Source organism: Pipistrellus kuhlii, unplaced genomic scaffold (assembly GCF_014108245.1).
Source record: "Pipistrellus kuhlii isolate mPipKuh1 unplaced genomic scaffold, mPipKuh1.p scaffold_m20_p_2, whole genome shotgun sequence".
Taxonomy (NCBI): Eukaryota; Metazoa; Chordata; class Mammalia; order Chiroptera; family Vespertilionidae; genus Pipistrellus; species Pipistrellus kuhlii.
The window spans coordinates 87,818,748-87,840,908 of record NW_023425515.1 but is presented as its reverse complement, the minus strand read 5'-3'; the positions used below and the strand labels follow the sequence as shown (position 1 = coordinate 87,840,908).

The 22,161-nt window shown below is 38.4% G+C and overlaps 1 protein-coding gene across 19 annotated transcripts in view; it reads left to right on the top strand.

Moving 5' to 3' along the window:
- Nucleotides 1–22,161, top strand: part of ROBO2 (roundabout guidance receptor 2) — a 1,761,697-nt gene that overhangs the window by 1,636,167 nt on the left and 103,369 nt on the right. For all 19 annotated transcript variants that reach the window (XM_045584073.1, XM_045584072.1, XM_036444354.2 and 16 more), the window contains 2 exons: nt 10,837–10,961; nt 16,801–16,972. In XM_045584073.1, the coding sequence (XP_045440029.1) occupies nt 10,837–10,961; nt 16,801–16,972 (297 nt within the window). The remainder of the gene's footprint in view (nt 1–10,836; nt 10,962–16,800; nt 16,973–22,161) is intronic.

Below are 22,161 nucleotides of genomic sequence, written 5' to 3'. Positions count from 1 at the left end.
GATCTAGAGACTGTAGATCCCTGGAGATAAACCAAGGGAGATGTGAGAACTGGCTGCAAGTCTAAATGACTTTTGGATCTACCAGGGCAGGGAGAACCTGTTACACTCTAGCACAGCTCTGCATAAATCCCCGGCTGACCATTCAGCTCTGAAGGCAGAGGGATGATCCTTAGGAAGCCAGGGAAAAAGTTAAAATAAGAAAAATAATTAGGCAGATAACCTTAGTGACTACACATCTTAGGAGAAATCATTTCTCCAGGTACCCACCATTCAATTCACCAACCTATTTAGAAAATACAGTCCTAGTGGGAATGAAAAAGGGTTACAATCATTTTATAAACTACTACTGTGTTTCCCATAAAATAAAGCATCCTCTGAAAATAAGACCTACTTACCGGTTTCTTCTGAGTGAAATATAAGGAATCCCCCTAAAAATAAGGCCTCCCTAGGCTCTGTCTCAGAAAGAAAATTAATTTACTGTAAACTGGTCCCTAGGGACGCCCCTACTGGTGTCTTGCAACCAGTGACATTACTTGGAGACCTGACATCACTGCTGTGTGAAGGCGGAGCAGAGGTCCGAGTGAGCGGTGAGCGCGGGGCAAGAGAGAGGAGGAGACTTTTGCAGATGCCTGTAGAAGAACAGGAGGATTAGAGCAGACGGGAAGTGGCGAAGGTCTTGAGTGGTAGTCTGTCTCTGTTGACACTACCTGATGCTCGCGGCCGCCCTCATGATGACTGAAGCTTCTCAGTCAGTGGCAGACCCTGCTCCAGCCCAGATCCAGGCCCCAGCAAGCTCAGTGACAGTCCCCAGGCAGGCCCCAGGGGGTAAATGTCTGATAAAGGGGTAGGGAGGATGTCTAGTGAAGGTGTTCAGTGGCACAGGGGTGGGGGGAGGGGATCACTTAAAATGACACAGGAAGATCAGAGGGGGCAATCAAAATGACACAGGAGGATCAAAAGGGGTTACTAAAATGGTAATCCCCCCTCTGATTCTCCTCTGCCATTTTGATTCCTCCCCTGTGATCCCCCTGTGTCATTTTAAGTGATCCCCCTCCCCCACCTTGATATCCCAATTCCTTTTTTTAACCCCTAGAAATGAGCACAAAAAGAAAAAGCTACTCCATGGAGTACAAGAAAGGAATCATGGAAGACTCTTGGGGCCAAAATCTTACTGCTTTCTGCAAAGAGAAGATGTTGAGTATCTGATTGGTCCGAAAATGGCGAGCAGAGTATGGTATCCTCATTGAACAAGTGGACAAGGGAAATGCTAAAAAGCACAAGTGTGGATCAGGTTGGAAACTATTATTTTCCGAGCTGGAAGACCTGATCTATGAATGGGTTATTGACAGGAGAGCAAAGGCTTTGGTTGTGAATAAGGCTCAGATTCAAGAATTTGCCCTTGCAATGGCACCACAGTTTGACATAGCCCCCGAAGACTTCAAAGCATCACAACACTGGCTGGATAATTTCCTTCAGTGAAGTGAACTGTCTTTAAGAAGATCTACAACATTGTTTAGGTTGGAAGATACTCAAGTTATTAAGCAAGCACTTGCATTCAAGTCCTTTAATGATGATGCTGACTTCTCTAAATACAATCATTCCAACGTGATTGCTATGGATGAAACTGCAGTGTTTATGGGCCAATCATCTCAAAAAACAATTGAACAGTGGGGTGCCTCCTTGGTGTACATTCCCTCCACTACTTACAAAAGTGCACGTGTTTCCTGTATTTTGTCAATTCGTCTGGATGGCACTAAAATCCCACCTTTAATCATTTCTAAGGGCAAGAAGGAAAAGATTGAATGTGTTTTGGGTGTTTTTATTCTTGAAACTGAAAAAGCCTGGGCCACACAAGCACTTATAAGGAAGTGGGTTGATTTAATGCTGCCGCTTGTCATGCAAGGGAGCCAAAGAGGTCTGCTAGTCTGGGATGCAGCCAGCACTCACTGCACTAGAGACATGAAGACATTTCTTCACGAAAAAAAAATAGATCAGATAATGATTTTTCGCAGGAATGACGGCCTATCTCCACACTCTTGATATTGCGATAAACAAGCCATCCAAAGACAATTTGCGCATGGAAATTAATGACTACATTGAAAATAGAATGGAGAGAAATCAGCGTGGAAACTTTGTGAAACCTAAACTGCAAGAAGTTGTGACTTGGGTGAAGAATTCATGGGAGAAAATCACTGGCATTGGCATTGCAAATGCACTGCGAGCAGGCTACCTTGACAAGAAGTACTCATTTAAAGGCAGTACTATTGCTAAACATGAGAGATTTGGTCCACTGATTCTGAAAGAAATGGAGTCACAAGAAATTCACCAGGAAATTCAGGAATTGGATTGTTATGATGTTCCAGAAGATGATGACATGATTGTCATTGAATAAATGAGTAAATTGTGTACCATATTCTTCTTCATGGAAAAATAAGACATCCCCTGAAAATAAGACCTAGTGCATCTTTTGGAGCAAAAATAAATATGAGACACTGGCTTATTTTCGGGAAAACAGGGTAGATGCACCTTGCAGGAAGATTCCTGTAATAGGACTTCCTGCTGTGGTCTCCCTTCTCCCCCACCCCACTTGCTTGCTTCTTTGCAGCTTCGCTCCCTTTTGCAGTGCTTGGCTTCTTTCCACACTGACTTCAGTCTTTGCTCTGGCCTGGATATGCAAATTAACTGCCATCTTAGTTGGGTTAATTTGCATGCTCGCCCTGATTGGCTGGTGGGCATGGCTTGGGGTGTAGCAAAGGTATGGTCAACTTGTATGTTTCTCTTTTATTAGAGAGGATTTGGCAGTTTCTTCAAAATTTGAACACAGAATTAAATGCAGTCAACAATTCCACTCTGGAATATCCATAAAAAAAACACCACAAGCCGAATCCGGTTTGGCTCAGTGGTAGAGCGTCGGTCTGCAGACTGAAAGGTCCCAGGTTCGATTCTGGTCAAGGGCATGTACATTGGTTGTGGGCGCATCCCCAGTGGGGGATGTGCAGGAGGCAGCTGGTCAATGATGTTTCTCTTTCATCGATGTTTCTAGCTCTCTATCTCTCTCTCTCCCTTCCTCTCTGTAAAAAGCCAATAAAATATATATTTTTTTAAAAAAACAAAACCAAAAAAAACACTCCACAATATATATATATATATATATATATATATATATATATATATATATATAATCGACCCCAAAATTTATACACAAGTGTCTATAGCAACATTATTCACAACTAGTGGTTCGGTGCATGAAATTCATTCATGGGGGACGGCAGGAGAGGGAAGAGAGGGAAGGGTGTCCCTCAGCCCAGCCTGGACCCTCTCCAATCTGGGATTCCTCAAGGAATAATTGGCAGTTGGACATCCTTCTCACAATCCAGAACTGCTGGCTCCTAACAGCTCGCCTGTCTACCTGATTGCCCCTAACTGCTTCCCTGTTGGCCTGATTGCCCTTAACCATCTCTGCCTTGGCCCCATATCCAGGACCTAGAATTCCCTCCTCCAGCCAACCACAGGCACCTGGGATCCAGACTTCTCTCCCTCTGGTCAGCCATAGGTGCCCATGCTGGCTGCAGCCACAGGGGATGGTGGGCAGGTGGCTCCACCTGGGCTGCACCTGCAAGAGCTGGCACCCAAGGATGGGGGTAGGCAGCTTCTCTGTCTTCTGTGCCACAGCCAGCCATAAGTTCTGGTGCCTGGTCCGCAGGTAGGCAGCTTCTCCATCTTCCCTGGGATGCAATATGGGCAACTTCTCTGGCTAGCTATGGCCTGGGATCATGGGGCAGGCAGCTTCTTTGTTTCCTGGGCTGCATCCAGCCTTAGGTGCTGGGACTAGTTTCTATGTCTCCCCTGGACATGGGGCAGGCAGACATGAGACTTCTGCTACTGGCTTCAGCCTGGGATCACAGGGCAGGCAGCTTCTTTGTCTCCTGGGCTGCAGCCAGCCTCAGGTGTTGGAGCCCGGCTTCTTAATCTCCCCCAGGATGTGGGGCAGGAGGATGTGAGGCTTCTGCTGTTGGTTGTGGCCTGGTATCATGGGGAAGGCGGCTTCTTGGTCTTCCTGGCTGCAGCCAGCCTCAGGTGCAGGCGCCCGACTTCAACTCCCACCGGCCCAGAGCGGCTGGGTGGCAGGGCTGCCACCATCTTCTCAGGTTAATTTGGATAATCACTCTGACTGGCTCTTGGGTGTAGCAGAGTGATGGTAATTTGTATGTTTCTCTTTTATTAGTGTAGATGTTAAAAGCTGGAAACAATACAAAAAGTGAGTGAATAAGTAAAATGTGATATATCCATACAATAGAATACTATTGTATTTAGCAACAAAAAAGGAAAACCTCTATGGGATTGGGAGGTGAAATTGACTAAAAATAGACAAGAGGAAATTTTTTGGAGGTGATGAAAGTGTCCCCAAATTGGATTGTAGCAATGGTTATCCAGTCATAAATTTACTAAAGCACATCAATCTGTATATTTACAACAAATAAATAAATTTTGTGGTATATAAATTATACTTCAATAAAGCTTTTTTTAAAAAAAATCATTAAAATAATAGGTCAAGTTACAGATTGGCAGAAGATTAAAATTCATACAATCATAGAAAAATTATAATTCATAATATATATGTAAGTAAACATATATGCATGTATATGTGTGTGTGAACTCTTATAAATCAAGTATAAATAGAAAACACAATTTTAAAAAGGAGGAAGTGGCAAAAATTATAGTCAATTCACAAAGAAAACCTGAACAGACAAAAATAAATATCTAAGAGATAACGTATCTCATCATAATCAAGAAAATATAAATTAAAACCACAATAAAGAACCAAGTTATGCCTGCAAAAATTAAAAAAAAAATTATCACATCAAATATTGGCAAAGAATATGGAGCAACAAGAATTCTTAATGACTGCTGGGGAGATCCTAAATAAGTACACTCCTTAGAAAGCAGTTTGACAATGTTGAAGATACACATTCCTTATCACCCAGTTATTCCATTTCTAGATACCATGTAAATTCTCACACATATTTCATAATATCTTAATGTTTCAATTTTAAAAATTGTACAGTGATTCCAGTTCAAGGAAGGTTAAGTGGCTTCAGTTCTAGTGACAAGAAACCATATGGTACATTAGAAATACAGTGTATTTATAATAACCTGGAAAAAAAAAGACAATATAAGTAAACATAACATGAAAGGTTAAAAACTCAAGAAACTATAATTTCCTGGTGTTTTTAGATTATGCCATTAGTGGTAAATATTACATTATGATATTGCAGAATTTCTTTGTTCTTTAAGAGTTCTGATGAAATGTTATTATGAACTAGAGGCCTGATGCATAAAATTCATGCAGCCCCTTGTAGCCTTGACCATCTCTTGTAGCCTGGCTACGTCAGGGCAGTGGTCTGGAAGGTCATTTGGACGGTTGTTCAGCTGTTTGGTCTAATTAACATATTAGCTTCTTATTATATAGGATGATGGTAATTTTCAATTGAATATTTTGCCCATCTGGATAAGGTTCTCTAAACTGAACTCCTAATAGCATTTTTTCTGAAACACGTGTTGCTATATCTTTCTTGCATAAGCATCTTTGAATAAATCTCCATACATTTCAGGACAAAATTGAAGGTCTTTTAACAGAAATTGTCTGTTCCTACTTACATTACTTCTGTACCTCTGATTGTATTCTTACACTCCCCTAATGAATCCAGTGCCACTGGCCTTATGTCTATTTCTCTTTATCTCAAACAACCTTACTCCTGTTCTTCTATAATCAAATCAGTGAATTCAACAGGAGTAAATTTTAGAAAGTGAATCAAAACACAACTCAGGTGTGGCCTTCTCTTAACATCTTTCCTCTTCTTCCCTTATCACCAGTTCTAATTTGCTGCTCTTCTATGCTTTCCTCCGCAATGCCCTCTGCATTTTTCTATTATAAAAATCATACTCTACTGTATTTGTTTTTACTTATTTATTTACTTAGAAGTCTCTGCCATTGGCCAGAACATTATATGTTTTTTAAATTGGCTTTTCATCCCCTGCTTGAAAGTGTCAAGCAGACTTTCTCATAGTTTGAATCAATTAATCCATTTTGAATTAATAAATGGGTGAATCCTATTCTTTAAAATAAGTAGATGCAGAGATGTGATCTTTCATCAGTTCATATTTTGGGGCTGTGTTTTAAGGACTGTGCTAAAATTGTAGGATCTGAATCCCAAGAGCATTTTGCAAAAGCACTCATCTACCATGAAATTTTTGAAAACTTCAAAAATCTAATTTAAGGAAGTCTATAGTTATATTTATAGTGCAGATGGTAATCTTACTGTAGATGCAGAGTAAGCATGACATACTTAAAACTATAAAATAGTCGTAGGTGGTTTGGCTCAGTGGATAAAGAGTTGGCCTGCAGACTGAAGGGTCTCAAGTTCTATTTTGGTCAAGGGCACATGCTGGGGGTTGCAAGCTCCATCCCCAGTAGAGGGCATGCAGAAGGCAGCTGATCAATAACTCCTTCTCATCAATGATGTTTTTATCTCTCTCTCTCTCTCTTTCTCTTCCTCTCTGAAATCAATAAAAATATTTTTTTTAATAAAAACTATAAAAAATGCTGGCTGTGGTGGCTAAATGGTTGAGCATTGACCTATAAACCAGGAGGTCACAGTTTGATCCCGAGTCAGGGCACATGCCCAGGTTTGAGGCTCAATCCCCTATCCTTCATGAGGCAATCAATCAATGATTCTCTCTTATTATTGATGTTTCTATCTCTCCCTCCTGATCCCTTCCTCTCTGAAATCAATGAAAATATATTTTATAAAACTATAGTATCTGTTTGCATTGTTTTAATTTGCTATTTCATTTGATTATTTCAATGTGTATTACGCTTTAAAAATTAAATAAAAAGGACTTTATAGCTCCTCTGGCCTCTAATGTTTTAATGATAAGTCATATGAGACAATTTAAATTGTTTTTGCTTCAAAGCAATATAAATAAACTAATAAGGTGAGTATGTGACTGCTATTAAAAATTGTGAACTGATTTTGACTATACTGACTTTTTAATTTTTTATAATGAGATGGAAGATATATTACCCAATACTTTTTGCTGTCTGTATTGTCACTTAACTTGTTTCCCATAGCATTACCAAAAAGTAACTATACCTTAACTTTTAACTTTTTTATCCTCGTGTGAGGATATGTGGTTTGTTTAAATTGATTTAAGAGAAAGAGAGAGAGAAACATTGATGTGAGCGAGAAAGTCAATCAGTTTGCTTCCTGTAAGTCCCCCAAACCAGGACCAACCTATTCATGTATGGGACAACACTTACAACACTGAGCCACCCGGCCAGGCTTAGCTTTTTCTTTATAGATGTAATCTTGTTGGATATTATAGATGAGAGAGACCCATTTTAAGTCTTTTTTGGTATAAATATCTGGTGGTTTTTTTAAGTTATTCCTAATATAGTTTTGTAACACTGATTTAAGCTAACATTCTTGTTAGAAAACAAAGAACAACAATAGCAAAAAAAAGTATCTGCTAATTCAGTGGAATAGTGTAGAAATAAAAAGAAGATTGTAAGAAGCAAGTAATTTCTGAAAATACAAGACAACATAAACCACATGTTGCAACAGACCCTAAATCTGAATTCTTCATCCTATCAAACAGAGTCTTCTAATCTATAGTTATAGAAAATTCCACTTAGTAAATTAATTTATTTCGTCCTTGGGTGCGAATACCCCATGTTGGACTGCCATTTGCGGGTGTCCCCTCCCACATCCCACGTGGTTCAGGGTTCAGGCTCAGGGTCCAGGCTTTGGAGGAGGCTGCATGCAAATAAAAGAGACTAGATAAGAAAATATTAATTTGGGAATTTGGGGCCAGGCAGAAGCCCAAGAGAGGAATATGCTTTGCTCTGGCCTTGTGATCTTTTTTATTCAGGTTTGGGATCCACCCATAGCTCTTAGGCAGGCAATTCCAGTAATAGCTCAATGATAGCCCATCAGCAAGGATTTACATGAGACTAAAAGGTGGAAGTTGCTTCAGCTCCCTTTGTCTCAACTAGACAGTGGGTGTATGGCTCTGACCCTTGCCAGAGCCTCAAGGTTGACCAGCCTCCAGGGTTCCTTGTCTACACCTCTCTGCTAGTGAAGGCAATGGGCAGCTTTCAGCACTTGGGATATGTTGAATGTGGTGAATTAAGAGGCAATAAGTTGAACACAAAAAATAAGCCACCACAGCTCTTAGTGACTTTTCTGAAAAAATGTTGCTGCTGTTTCCATGTTAGTGTTCTTCTAGAAATGAGTAACCAGCTGTGTGTTTGAGGCTGCCTTACATTTATACTGTTCTTGGACCTGCACATATGTACTCCTGAAGGACTGAAAGATTCTGAGTAAAGGCCTTTACTGAATGAATGTCAATTATTGTTAGACTTTTTTAGAGTTCAGATTTCAGGTTTATTGCTATGTACATCAGATTCTAAAAACTAGAATTGATTTTAAAGTGTTTTCTTACTCTTCAGTTTTCAAAAATGAACAGAGTTAAAGTGAAAACAGATGATTAGAAAAAAAAAAAACATGGCACAAGCATGCTGTTTTTCTTTAATACAAGTAGTTTTGGTGTGAAGAAGATTTCTTCTTGGAAACTTCAGTTTTACTGTCTACTTTATAACTTTATAATTAGCCCCCAATTTAAATCTGAATTTTCTTGATAATTTTACCCCCACCCCCTTACTATTTTTTTTTTTTCTATTGAAGTTACTTGTGTCTAGGTTTTCTTATCTTCACCTACACCACTTTATTAGTCTTCCTACTTTTTTTTTTTAAAATATATTTTATTGATTTTGTACAGAGAGGAAGGGAGAGAGATAGAGAGTTAGAAACATCGACGAGAGAGTCATCGATCAGCTGCCTCTTGCACACCCCCTACTGGGGATATGCCCGCAACCAAGGTACATGCCCTTGACCGGAATCGAACCTGGGACCTTTCAGTCCCCAAGCCGACGCTCTATCCATTGAGCCAAACTGGTTTCGGCTAGTCTTCCTACTTTATTGGTCAATGTATTTTCCTCAAAAGCTATACTATATTTATTAGAGGGTTAAAACTCCCAAAGTTATGCTTTGCATTTGTTACTCCTCAGTTTATAAAGAGTCAAAAGCTGGTTTGGCTTCTCAGGACTTTCTTAGACTGGGTCCGGATCTGTCTTTTGTAGCCCATGAGGTTGCATATCTGGGCCCTCCGTACCCGCTGTACACTAGGTGCATTTTGCTTGCACTTTGCTCAGTAAGCTCTTAGCTTGGAACTGTTCATTTCTACACTTACCTAAATGCAACCCTTTCCTCAAAGCCCCCATCAGATTACTTCTCACACAGCCACCAGAGCAAAAGGGACTCCTCCCTCCTGAAGTCCTGTCCTGTTCATTGTGTTCTATAATGTAGGTTATAGAGAGTACCTCTGCCATAGAATTCACCTTAGGTTTAGATAATTGTCGTTTTTGACATTATGTTTTACGGTAGAATTTACCGTAGGTTTAGATAGGCTTGCAGTTGTTGTTAACATTACGTTTTATGTTTTGTTTTATATTTTCCATTAAACTATGAGTTTCTTTTTCTTTTTTTCTTTTTTTTAAAATATATTTTATTGATTTTTCAGAGAGGAAGAGAGAGAGAAAGATAGAGAGTTAGAAACATCGATGAGAGAGAATCATCGATCAGCTGTCTCTTACACACCCCCTACTGGGGATGTGCCCACAACCAAGGTACATGCCCTTGACCGGAATCGAACCCGGAACCTTTCAGTCCACAGGCCGATGCTCTATCCGGTGAGCCAAACCGGTTTAGGCTAAACTATGAGTTTCTTGAAGACTGTGTGACCAATGCTTTTTCTCTGTGCATCTTCAGTGCCGAGAAGGGGAATATAGTAATTATCTGACTGATGTTGACTAGAAATGAATTAAGTAGAATCAACCACGTGTATACATTTATTTGTAATATTATTATCCTTGTATGTAACCTGAATCTCATCAATTTTTCAATGTCTTCAGCACTTCAGTTTTTCAGTTCTGTAATAAAAGCACTTTAAGAATAAACCTCATATTTAATCCCTCTGGTATCCCTGTGCCTAGTACCATGTTTTGCAAATATTACAAAAACAAGCAATGTTTGTCAATAGACTGGCTTCACAGAGCGGAGATGTCTAAGTAATGGAGCGATTTGTTTCTATCTCTATCTATTCAAACACAAAACCACATTGGGAAATAATATTTTTCTTTAAAAATGTGAGAATATCTTCCTGGCCAGGTGGATCAATTGGTTGAAGCGCCATCCTGTACACCAAGAGGTGGCGAGTTCGATTCCTGATCAGGGCACATACCCAGGTTTGGGATATGATTTCCAGTCAAGGAACCTGAAGGAGATAACAGATCAATGTTATCTCTCTCCACCTTTCTCTCTCTCTCTCTCTCTCTCTCTCTCTCTCTCTCTCTTTCTCTCTCTCTCTCTCTCTCTCTTACTTTCTCTCTCTTTCTTTCTCTCTCTCTCCTTCTCTAAAACAAATTTTGAAAAAAAATAAGACTATCATAAAAATCTATTTTTTCCATGCAACTTTATGGCCTATGAATTTACAATGTACATTTCAAATCTGCTTACTAATATGTTTACTTCTTTCCTCATGTGCGTTAGAGCGCTCTCTTCCTCTTCCCATTGTTTATGAGAAATGCTTAAAAGTATAAAACTGTAGCCTCTGCCTGGCACTGAGCCATCCACTTAGTACCAGATTGTCCCTTTGGTTACATTTTTCTTTCTCAACAGTTTATATTTACACACTTTCTTTCCGTTTAAATTATAGCTCCTCCACAGTTTGTGGTTAGGCCGAGAGATCAGATTGTTGCACAAGGTCGAACAGTGACATTTCCCTGTGAGACTAAAGGAAACCCACAGCCAGCTGTGTTTTGGCAGAAAGAAGGCAGCCAGGTGAGTGTGTGCATCGACTGCTTCTGTGAACCCCCCTGTCTTCGGGGATCCTCAAAGTTTGCCTTGCCTTTCTTGCTATCAATGTTGAAGTTACCTTGTTTCTAAAAAAGGAACCGACTCATTCTAAAATAAGTGGGAATTAGATGTTCCAGTGTTGATTTTCTAAACTTCTGTATTTTATATAGAATAAATACAATTCCGTGTAACCAAAGAATCTCTAAATTCTAACCAAAACCTGCCACTATTTAGACTTTCTGAACAGAAAAGTCATTTAGTTTTCTTGTACTGAACTTCCCTGGAATGATGAGACAACACACAGCACTTAGAACATCCTGTCAATATACATTTCCATTATTAAATAGCCAGGAAACAAATTTCAGTTACCTTTCTTAGGTAAATAGTATAAATAACTTTTTTCTTTATCGTTAAGTTAAATATGCTTCCATTAAGTATGGGGAAAATACTTTGTTCCATCATCCTTTCTGGATTCCTTCACAGTAGGGTTGGACAGAGAATAAAAGTTACATACAGGAAGCAACTAACACTTCGGTCTTTGCTGTGTGCTGGTTTATCCTCTCTGAGCAGCAGGCTTCTCAGATTCTCTGCCAACATTTAAATGGATGCACAACTTTTCTTGTGCATTTAAGACTTGGTCCCACCTGTGATGAACACTCAGCGCTAGGTGCTGAGGTTATGCTTGGAATTTCCAGCTTCAACCAGATCAGAAATTGAGTTATTTGTCTAAGCACATATCTGTTTATTCCTAAAGGACTGAGAGATACTTTTTAAAATATATTTTATTGATTTATTACAGAGAGAAAGGGAGAGGGATAGAGAGTTAGAAACATCGATGGGAGAGAAACATCGATCAGCTGCCTCCTGCACACCCCCACTGGGGATATGCCCGCAACCATGGTACATGCCCTTGACTGGAATCAAACCAGGGATCCTTCAGTCCGCAGGCTGATGCTCTTATCCACTGAGCCAAACCGGTCAGGGCCCAGAGATATTTTTCCTAGATGTTCCAGGACCATCGCCAAGGAGACATGTAATTCTCAGGAAGAAGCCCACCAGCACTCCTCCACTCCTCCTTGGCACCTTCTGCTGTTTGGTCACGTTCTGGGAGAATTTCCTGAGGAACAATGGCAACCATGAATAAAAGTCTCAGGAAATCTAAAACCTTTGATTTAAGATATGGGGAAGGACTACAGCCTTTATTAAGAGAACCTGTTGCTCAGAACTCAGGCATCTCTGGGTAGAGAGGCATCAGGAAGTTCCCTCAGTGGTCTTTTTAATTATTGTGGGCTCCTACATATTCCTGTTCCACCCCAAATTAGCAGTTTTATCAACTTGACGTGGAGGGACAAATTGTCTTTCCTCCTTTCCTGAATGCACCTGATGCAGTCACTCCCCAATGATTTGTGGGGTGCAAAATTAGTGATGGGAAGAAATATAAAGTGCTGACTACTCCCTTAGCTAACATTAGAATTGTGCCAGACCTTATTTCCTATATTTTAAAAAATCACTTTGTAACTATAAAATTGATATCTACACACAGAGTTCCTCAATTCTTCACTTATAAATTGATTTTGGATAAAAGCATCACACCCTCTAGACTCAGTGTTAAACAACATGACCTTAGCTATAACAAACACACACACACACACACACACACACACACACACACACATACGGGAAAAGAAAAGCATTCTAAAGCCATTTTCCCTCTTGTGAATGCACAATCTTTGCAGCAATATTTATCTTTACTGAAATTTTCTTAACCTAAAATAAGAGGATAATACATTTTACTTCACATAAGTCATGGAGATGTCATAATTTAGTTAGTGTATATAGTAAAGTGCCTTACATATTATGAAGGTCAACAAGATGTTATTTCTAACCTCTGGTTAGAAATGGGAAAATGCAGAATGCATCTGCTTCCCACTGAGTCCCGGTTATAGTGGCAGGTGAAGGCTGCAGGGCCTGAGTCTTCTCCTGGACACTGTGGTCCAAGGCCAAGGAGAGGCTCAGCACCACTCTGGCCCCCACTGCTCCCAGAGCCACACAGAGCCTGAGAAGGCTGGGGGTGGGAGAGAAATACATTATTTATTTATAAACAATATAGGTAACATGATGTAAAACTATTTGTGGCAAATCCATGTATCGTGTCAAACACCATTATAGTATGTTTTGTTATTATATAGATACAGCTATATCATGTGTGAATCCCATGCCCTGAAATAGCTCCAGGTTATAAGATACTGCATAAAATGTCCTTTGTACCATGGCCAAATAAACATGACATTTAAATATGCTACATTGTGTTTTAATGGTGCTGAAAAAAGTAATGATCAAATACTTTCAGTGTTTATTTTTTCTGTTATTTGACAAATATTGTGTAATTCCAGAGCTGATAAATTTTCCAGTTAGATTATCTGATTTGATTACTATCTTAGTTCTGTTTTTATTTTCCCTTTTCTATCTGTCTTCCTCACATTAGAGAGAGAGAGAGAGAGAGAGAGAGAGAGAGAGAGAGAGAGAGAGAGAGAGAGAGAGAGAGAGAGAGAGAGAGAGAGAGAGAGAGAGAGAGAGAGAAAGAGAGAGAAGAGAGAGAGAGAGAGAGAGAGAGAGAGAGAGAGAGAGAGAGAGAGAGAGAAGGAGAAGGAGAAGGAGAAGGAGAAGGAAAGAGAAGAGAAGAGAAGTGTTGGAGCAGATTGTAAAACTTCAAATCATGATTGGGTATCAGGAAAAAAAAAAATTGTTTTACTATCTCCAGTATCCAATTTTTGTAGTGATCTATGACAATCTTTCAGAAGAGAGATAGCTAAGAGCATGGACTTAATGGTCTGTAGTCCTCAATACGTGCTGATAGTGCCAATTAGCAATAATAGGATACCCGGGCACTTCAAAGCAAGAAGAGCTCCGTAAAATTCTGGTTTTGCTTGTAATCCATTATCTTTTGCCTAAGTCATGTGAGCAGGGAATAAAAGATGATGGGTTAACTTCAATCATATGTCATTTTCCATGTCAACGAATCATTTAGAAGGTGGACTAATATTACATTGTAGAGGAAGAGATTCCAGAGAGAATTAAACCCATCTAATGTATTAGTGCTATGTAAATCAGTGTTCTAATGGCTAATTGTAGGAAAGTGCACACTTTGAATTATTGTATCATTTTCAAGTGGCTTTAAAATTTAGACTCTTCTCTTTCAGATGGTTTATTTCAGTAATATATCTGGACTCCATGAGAGAATTAGCTTGTTCGCAAATGATGTTTCATATGATAAAAATGTCTATCCTTATATAGTAATACAAATTTTATAACAGGCAATGGCATTTTGAAATTATGCTCCTGACATGCTAGCAAACATCACTTCTTTTAGAAAGGGTTTAACAACATGGTAATGTTTATGTAAAGTGGGCTTATGGTGTCACACTTGAATCTAATAAAGTGGACATCCATCATGTTGCAATAAAGAGAAGAGCTTCTAATTAAAGTAGGACATCATTCTCAGGATTAAAGTCATTTAGCGTAATTGAAAAGTGTTAATACCCTATTTTATCCTCTTCCGTTGGTATTACTTCAAGGGTAAAAACATTTTAAGGTGAAATGTGTCTTATGACTTTAATTGAATGTTATCTTATTTTAACATATTGAAAATGTTTAATTACAAACCTGGAAAATTAATTACTATATTGAGAAATAGATTACATAGGGTTATAATGTCTGTTTTGTAAATAAATATAGCATAAAATTGATATGTTTTTATTTATAATCCATTGTGTAAATATATCTCAAAATAATTTATATTACACCCAATGTTTTTCTTAAGTGAGTAACAGTAAAGCAACATAGGTCATGACAGTTAATATCCCTGATCTCATATGAAAACATTTTAAAGCTTGTGATTAGGCTGCTTATATTTAATATGAGATATATAGTAAACTAACTTTTTAAAAGAAAGTATTATTATGAAATTTTTTAAGTTGCATACTTACTTCAGAAATAGTCTTTATCTTCTTTTTACATTCTTTGATTTTCCTATTAATCTTGCTTTGTCTGCAGCATTTGTTCATAGTTCACTTTGAGGCTCGTACACTATGTAGAAACCTTATAGCAAAAGTAGATTAGGCTCTGCATCAGTCTCAGTCAAACATTTTTTGTAACACCTTTAGGAGAAATTCTGATTATATCACCAAATATTAAAAACTAGAGGCCCAGTGCACGAAATTCCTGCACTGCGGAGAGGGGCGTCCCTCAGCCCAGCCTGCACCCTCTCCAATCTGGGATCCCTCTCACAATTCTCGCCTGCCTCTGCCTGATTGCCCCTAACTGCTTCTGCCTGCCAGACTGATCACCCCCTAACCACTCCCCTACCAACCTAATCGATGCCTAACTGCTCCCCGGTAGGCCTGATTGCCCTTAACTGCCCTTCCCTGTCAGCCAGGCCACCCTTAAATGCCCTCCCCTACCAGTCTGGTCACTCCTAACTATCCTCCCCTGCAGGTCTGGTCTCTTCCAACTGCCCTCCCTTGTAGGTCTGATCACCCACAACTGCCCTCCCCTGCAGACTTGGTCTCCTACAACTGCCCCACTCTGCCAGCCCAGTCACCCCTAACTGCCCTCACTGCTGGCCTGGTCTCCCCATACTGCCCTCCTCTGCAGACCTGGGTTCTCCCCCACCCCCCAACTGCCCTCCACTGCTGGCCTGGTCTCCTCCCACCCCCCCAACAATAGCCCTTTCTTGCAGACCTGGTCACCCCCAATTGCCCTCCTCAACTGCCCTCCCCTGCTGACCCGGTCATCCCTAACTGCCCTCCCTGAAAGCCTAATCACCCAAAACTGTCCTGCCCTGCAGGCCTGGTGCCCCCAACTTCCCTCCCCTGCAGACCTGTGTCCCCCCAACTATCATTCACTGCAGGTCTGGTATCCCCCAACTGCTCTCCCCTGCAAGCATGCCCCCTCAACTGCCCTCCTCTGCAGTACTGGTGTCCCCTAACTGCCTTTCTCTGCTGACCCAGCCACCCCTACCTGCCCTCCCTGCTGGCCTGATTACCTACAACTGCCCTCCCCTGCAGGTCTGGTCCCACCACAACTGTCCTCTACTACAGGCCTGGTCCCTCCAAACTGCCCTCCCCTGCGACCTGGGTACCCCCCTAACTTCCTTTCCTTCCTGGCCTGGTCTACCCCAACTGCCCTCCTCTGCTGGCCTTGTCACTCCTAACTGCCCACAACTGCCCCCCCCACCTGCTAGCCACCTTATGATGGCCATCTTGTGTACACACGGGGTCAGCCATCTTTGACCACATGGGGTTGACCATCTTGTGTCTTGGAGTGATGGTCAATTTGCATATTACTCTTTTATAAGATAGGATCATCAGCAGAAAATATATTTTGCATTCTTTAGTAATGTGCAGTGTATAAAATGTATGCATGTTTCATTCCAGATCCTCAGTTTCTTATGAGTTGAGTTAGATAAGCATTATTATGCCCATTTCATAGATCAGCAAACCATATTTCAAATACTAGTATATGAAGTAATTATCAGAAAGTTAGGAAAAGATGAAATTGCTAAGATACTTATTTTTTAAAGATGATTGTGCTTTCAACTAGACTCATGCTAACTTCTTAGAGCTTATTATTTTTCCATTATTTGCACAAAGTTTCTCAGTGAAACTCACTATGTGCCATTAAATTATTTCAACACGATGTTTTATTATTAAACCTATGTATTTTCTTTTCCAACCATATTCCCATAACTGCAGTAGCTATTGTCAGTATAATTTTCCTTTTAAGTGGGAAAAGAATATTGATGAGATTGTGTTTGCTTCCACAGAACCTGCTTTTCCCAAACCAACCACAGCAGCCCAATAGTAGATGTTCTGTGTCACCAACCGGAGACCTCACGATCACCAACATTCAACGTTCAGATGCGGGTTACTACATTTGCCAGGCCCTAACTGTGGCAGGAAGCATTTTAGCAAAAGCTCAACTGGAAGTTACTGATGGTGCAGTATTTTTAGATTTGTCTTATGGAAATAATGTTGTTGTTTTTTTAAATGTTATTCATTGATTTTTAGAAAGAGAAAGTAGGAATGGGGAGAGAGAGAGATCTATTAGTTGTTCCACTTATTTATGCATTTATTGTTTTATTTTTATACTAGAGGCCCAGTGCAGGAACTCCTGCACCATTGGTGTCCAGCTGGCCTGGTCCTAATCAGGGTGGACCAGGACTGGGCCTATTAGTTGGAGGAGACAGTGGGAAGTTGGCCAGCCAGCCAATTGGTGTGGGAGGTGACCAATCAGGAGTGGAGCTGGCTAGGTGGAAGGGTTGGAGGGCTGGCCCTACCCCTGATTAGGTGGGGAGGGCTGATGTTGGCATAGGAGGGTGCAATCAGGGGCAGGGCCAGCCAGAGGGAGGGGCTTCAGGAGGTTGGCCAGCCACCCTGCCCCATGTTGTGGTAGGGGGCAATCAAGGGTCGGGCCAGCCAGGGGGAGGGGCTGCTGGCTGATAAGAATGAGGTGTGCCAATCAGGTGCAGGGCAGGCTGGGGGGAGAGGCCTTGGGAGGTTGGCCAACTGGCCTACCCCTCAATCAGGCCCTGTTCACTGGCTGCAGTGAACATCATAGTGGTCTCTGTTTTTTTTTTATATATGTAGATATGCCCTGACCAGGGATTAAACCTGCAACCTTGGCATATTGGGATAACGTTGTAACCTGATCAGGCCATAATTTCAAGATTCACATTAACATGTGAAATGTTCTGATTTGTTAGTTAAATTATTTTAATAAATTATTATCATTTAGTTTGCTTCTAGATAAAATAACATTTTTTAATAGTTTATAATTCTCCTTGTTTTAATTCCATTTATTTTCCCAGAGAACTTCCAAGATAATCTATTGTTAAACACATAGTGATGCATTGTTTCAAAGAAATATCACAATCAAATTGTATGGACATATTATTTCCTCCCTTCTCCCTGCCCCACCTGCTTCCCTTCCTTCTCCCCAGCCCTGCTTGCTTGCTTCTCCACAGCGCTTGGCTTCTTTCTATGCTTCTTCGCTCTGGCCTGGATATGCAAATTAATCTCTATCTTGGTTGGGTTAATTTGCATACTCACCCTGATTGACTGGTGGGCGGGACTTGTGGCCTTAGTGCTTAGCGAAGATGTGGTCAATTTGCATGTTTCTCTTTTATTAGGTAGGGTACTTCTAGTAAATAGTATTACTTTAATAGAGGAAAAATATAGCATCTTTAATATTTAATGGAAATGGAGGTGGGTTTTTAGTTAGCTAGTGACATCCTATGACTTTTTAATTATACATTCACTATCTTAAATTAATTAAACACCTCAAAACTATTGTTGGATGCTAAAATTATTATTTATTTATTTGAACATATGTACTAAGAATCTTAAACGAAGCACCTATACTAATAGTAAAAGTTGGAATAGAGTTAAGACAAGAGCTTTAACTGATTTTTCCCCAATAGCTTGTCACAAATGACAACTAGGGAGTTTTAGATACTTTTTAAACCTGTGAACATGAATTTAAGCTTTATTTTTTGATGCCTTAAAATTTTTTCTGCTCTCCTTTATTTGTGAATTTGTGGGTAGTTTTTTTTTGTTTTTTTGTTTTGTTTTGTTTTGTTTTTTCTTTTCTTGACCCTATGATTCTGAGACTCAAGATCTTCTATCTGTGACCTCTCTGATTCTCTTCTTTCTCTTATGGTGAAATGTGCTTTCATACAATTCACATTTACATGTAGATTAAAAGGTCATTTAAAATGAATAGGAAGGCAATATTTTTTTAATGTGCATGGTATTGCCTGATTCAGCATATTGGCAGGAATGGAAATAATGTAAATAGAACAGACAAACGTTGTCTGTAGGGTCCTGGGTCTTGAATGGTTATGCTTGCTGCTGCTGCAGAGATTTGCTACTGCCAAGGAAAGAAGCCATGTTCAGGAAGGATCAGCGCTGAGTTCTTCCTGCAGTTCAACATGATCTTTTACTCTTCATGCCTCCACATTTCCTTAACCTAAATAAAATGTAATTGTTAATCTTTGTTAAGATTTTAAGTTTTCTACTATAAACAAAAATGTCCAGGTACATATAATTGGAAACTCTGATATTCTGGCCAAAGCCAAGTTTTAGTCTACTGTATTACAAAACATTTGAAACAACACTTAAGATCTCTATTGTAATCTTTTTAATATCTCAGATTATATTATTTTACAAAAGACAGACTCTAAAATATTAAATAAAGACATTTTTATGGAAAAACATATTTGTAGAAAATAAAGTTGAGAAATTAGAAAAGTTGATTTATGGTATTACTGATGTGGTTTATGAAACAGGTGGATATACAGAATTATGATTAATATAATGGAACACAAAACTTTTGTTTTGAGAATTTATGTTAGTTGAAGACATGATCACACAAAATGTAGTAGTTATTCTAGCTGCGTTTCTGAGGTCAAAATTAAAACAGTGATAAACAGTTTTAAAACTGGTGAATGAGATGGCTCTGGACATTTTCCTACAACTGGCTTGAACATTAATTACTACATTGATTTTTACTTATGTAAGCAATCACAAAATCAAGATCCTTTTTCAAAAACATTGACTGAAGGTTATAGACTTATTGATTTTTAGAGTAAACAAATCTAACTTCAAGGCACACACACACATATTATTATTGTAAATAACTCTGTCTCCAAATTTTAACTTGCCATATTGGTTGATGATTTCTGCTTTAGTGTTTTGAATATCTTAGTTTGGTTAGCAATTTAAAAATATGTGAGCCATCATTTTTAATTTCAAAAATTTTGTGTGTGTATGATTCAGGCCAATTTTGAGCCAAATTGAAATTCAATGAAGAATGAAAGCATATGCCATGTTCTAAGAAACAAGCAAAACATCTATAGCAATGCTTCTGTTGTTATGTTTTTACACTTACACTTATTTCTCAGAAATATTTTTAGCTCAAGTGTTCATATAAGATGAGATTGCTAATGGTGATGAAAGGAACTCTTAAACGATAATTTTACTGATTATAGATTGAGATAAGATGCTTCAATATACTTGAGTTTCAAAATATTCCATTAAAATAACTCATTAATTCATTGCTATTGTTCATTTCTTTTTTTCTTCTACTTAGTGTCTTTGAGAAAATTAAAATGTAGTAATGAGAATTCTATAAATAGAGTCAATAGAATCTAAAAGTACTGATGAGAAGACATGTACTTATATCTTATATTGACAAAAAATGTTACATCACCATCTTATATGACTGATTTATTGGAGATTTACAATGCATATAGAAAACCATGGAGTGTCCACGGATCACCGAAAACCCTAAATGTTCATTTAACCATTGACCTTAATGTGATGGAAACTGTGGTCATCTCTCACCCACAACATGATTAGACTGAAAATTCCTTCTGGCCAGGAGAGTTTTAATTACTTTATTGATCAAATTCATTTAAAATAGAATTAGCGACATGTTTGGGAACTAAAAATTAGATAAATAAATAAATTAGATGTATTTTGGTTATATCTAATGATTTCAAGAATAAGAAAATAAAAGTAGGTTATAAGAAGTTCCCTGAATTCTATATAGATATTTACTTTGAAACAGTTATTTACTAAATGGTATCTACTCTGCTACTACAGAACTATTTTTCTTGTTGAATTTAAAAATGATAATGTTTTGTGAATTGCCTTTTCTGTTTTGGTCCATGAAGTAAATAAATTCTATGAAACTTCCCATTTGAACATCTATTTGCACAATTATCACCAGAGGTGTCATAATTGATATAATATTGTGCTTTCACATACTCTGATGGTTATTTTATTTACTTTTAAAGTGAATAATTTGATTAAGGAAATCAGTAAAATAATAAGTCTAATTTCTTTTGAAAAGAATACATGAACAGTAGTTTATTCTTTTTCTTGGGTCTTTATAAGATTTTCTACATACGTACACATACACACATACATGCATGCACACAGATTTTAACATATATTTTGATGTAGTAGGCTTAGGTTGGTTGAAAATCTACTACATCTTTCCAGGCAAAGAACCTATATAATAATTTACATTTTTAATTAAAATTGGTTGGCTTTCTCATGATAGGCTCTAAAAAGACTGCTTAATATATTGTTTTTTTCTCAAAACTGTAAAGAATAGAAAAAAAATGATGCCTATAGTCATTTGTAGAAACTAATAGACAAAATGATTAGAAGATTGATAAGCAATAAGACTTTTTATTATGAACATTGTAATATAACATGATCTTGAGAAAAACTCTCTTCTGAATTGCTTAGTGGAAATAGAATCCACTATAGTTTTATATATAAACTAAATAATAGTTCATATTGTTCAAGGGTCAATTGTGTATGTGTGTATTTTGAAGAAATGGCTGATTTTTAGTGTTTGGTCAGAAATTAAATAAGATCAGCCTGGAGCATCTCCTGGTATCAGAAATTAAGGAAGTACTCAAAAAAAAAAACAAAAAAACAAAAAAAACAAAAAAAAACTCACACATTGTTGGGGGTTGGAGGTAGATGTCAAAGAAGCACAGGAACCAAATGAATGAGCACCCAAAGGCCAATGTAGAAATTTGAGCAGCAAAACCAATAAAGTAGAATTGGAGTATAAGTCAAAATATGAAATAAATATGCATGAGTACATATTAATAAAAAATATGGTCAAATAAACTAATAAGTGGAGAAGAAACAAATCTTCTGTGCATGATATTTCCAAATATTTTTGTAAATATTCTTCCCTCAAGGAAGTGGAGCATAACTCCCCACTCTTAGAGGCATTTCACCCTGAGGGTACAACTATAAAAAGGGGTAAATTTAACTTTATAGTGGAGAAACCTAACAAACACCCTTCAGCAGGTGATCACAGTGAATGTCAACAGTGGTATGTATGTGTGTGTGTGTGTATATATATATATATATATATATATATATATATATATAAATTTAGAAAGTATGTCCCCCTCACTCATATTTCCCATATCCAAGTGCTTCCCTGCCTCTGGCAATTATCATCCTCTGTATCTATGGTCTTTTTGTGTGTTTGCTTGCTTGTTTGTTCTAAATTCAGGTACAATTTTTAAAAATTGATATATTTTTTTTCAATTTTAAAACATTTAATTTATTATATATATTTAAAACATTTA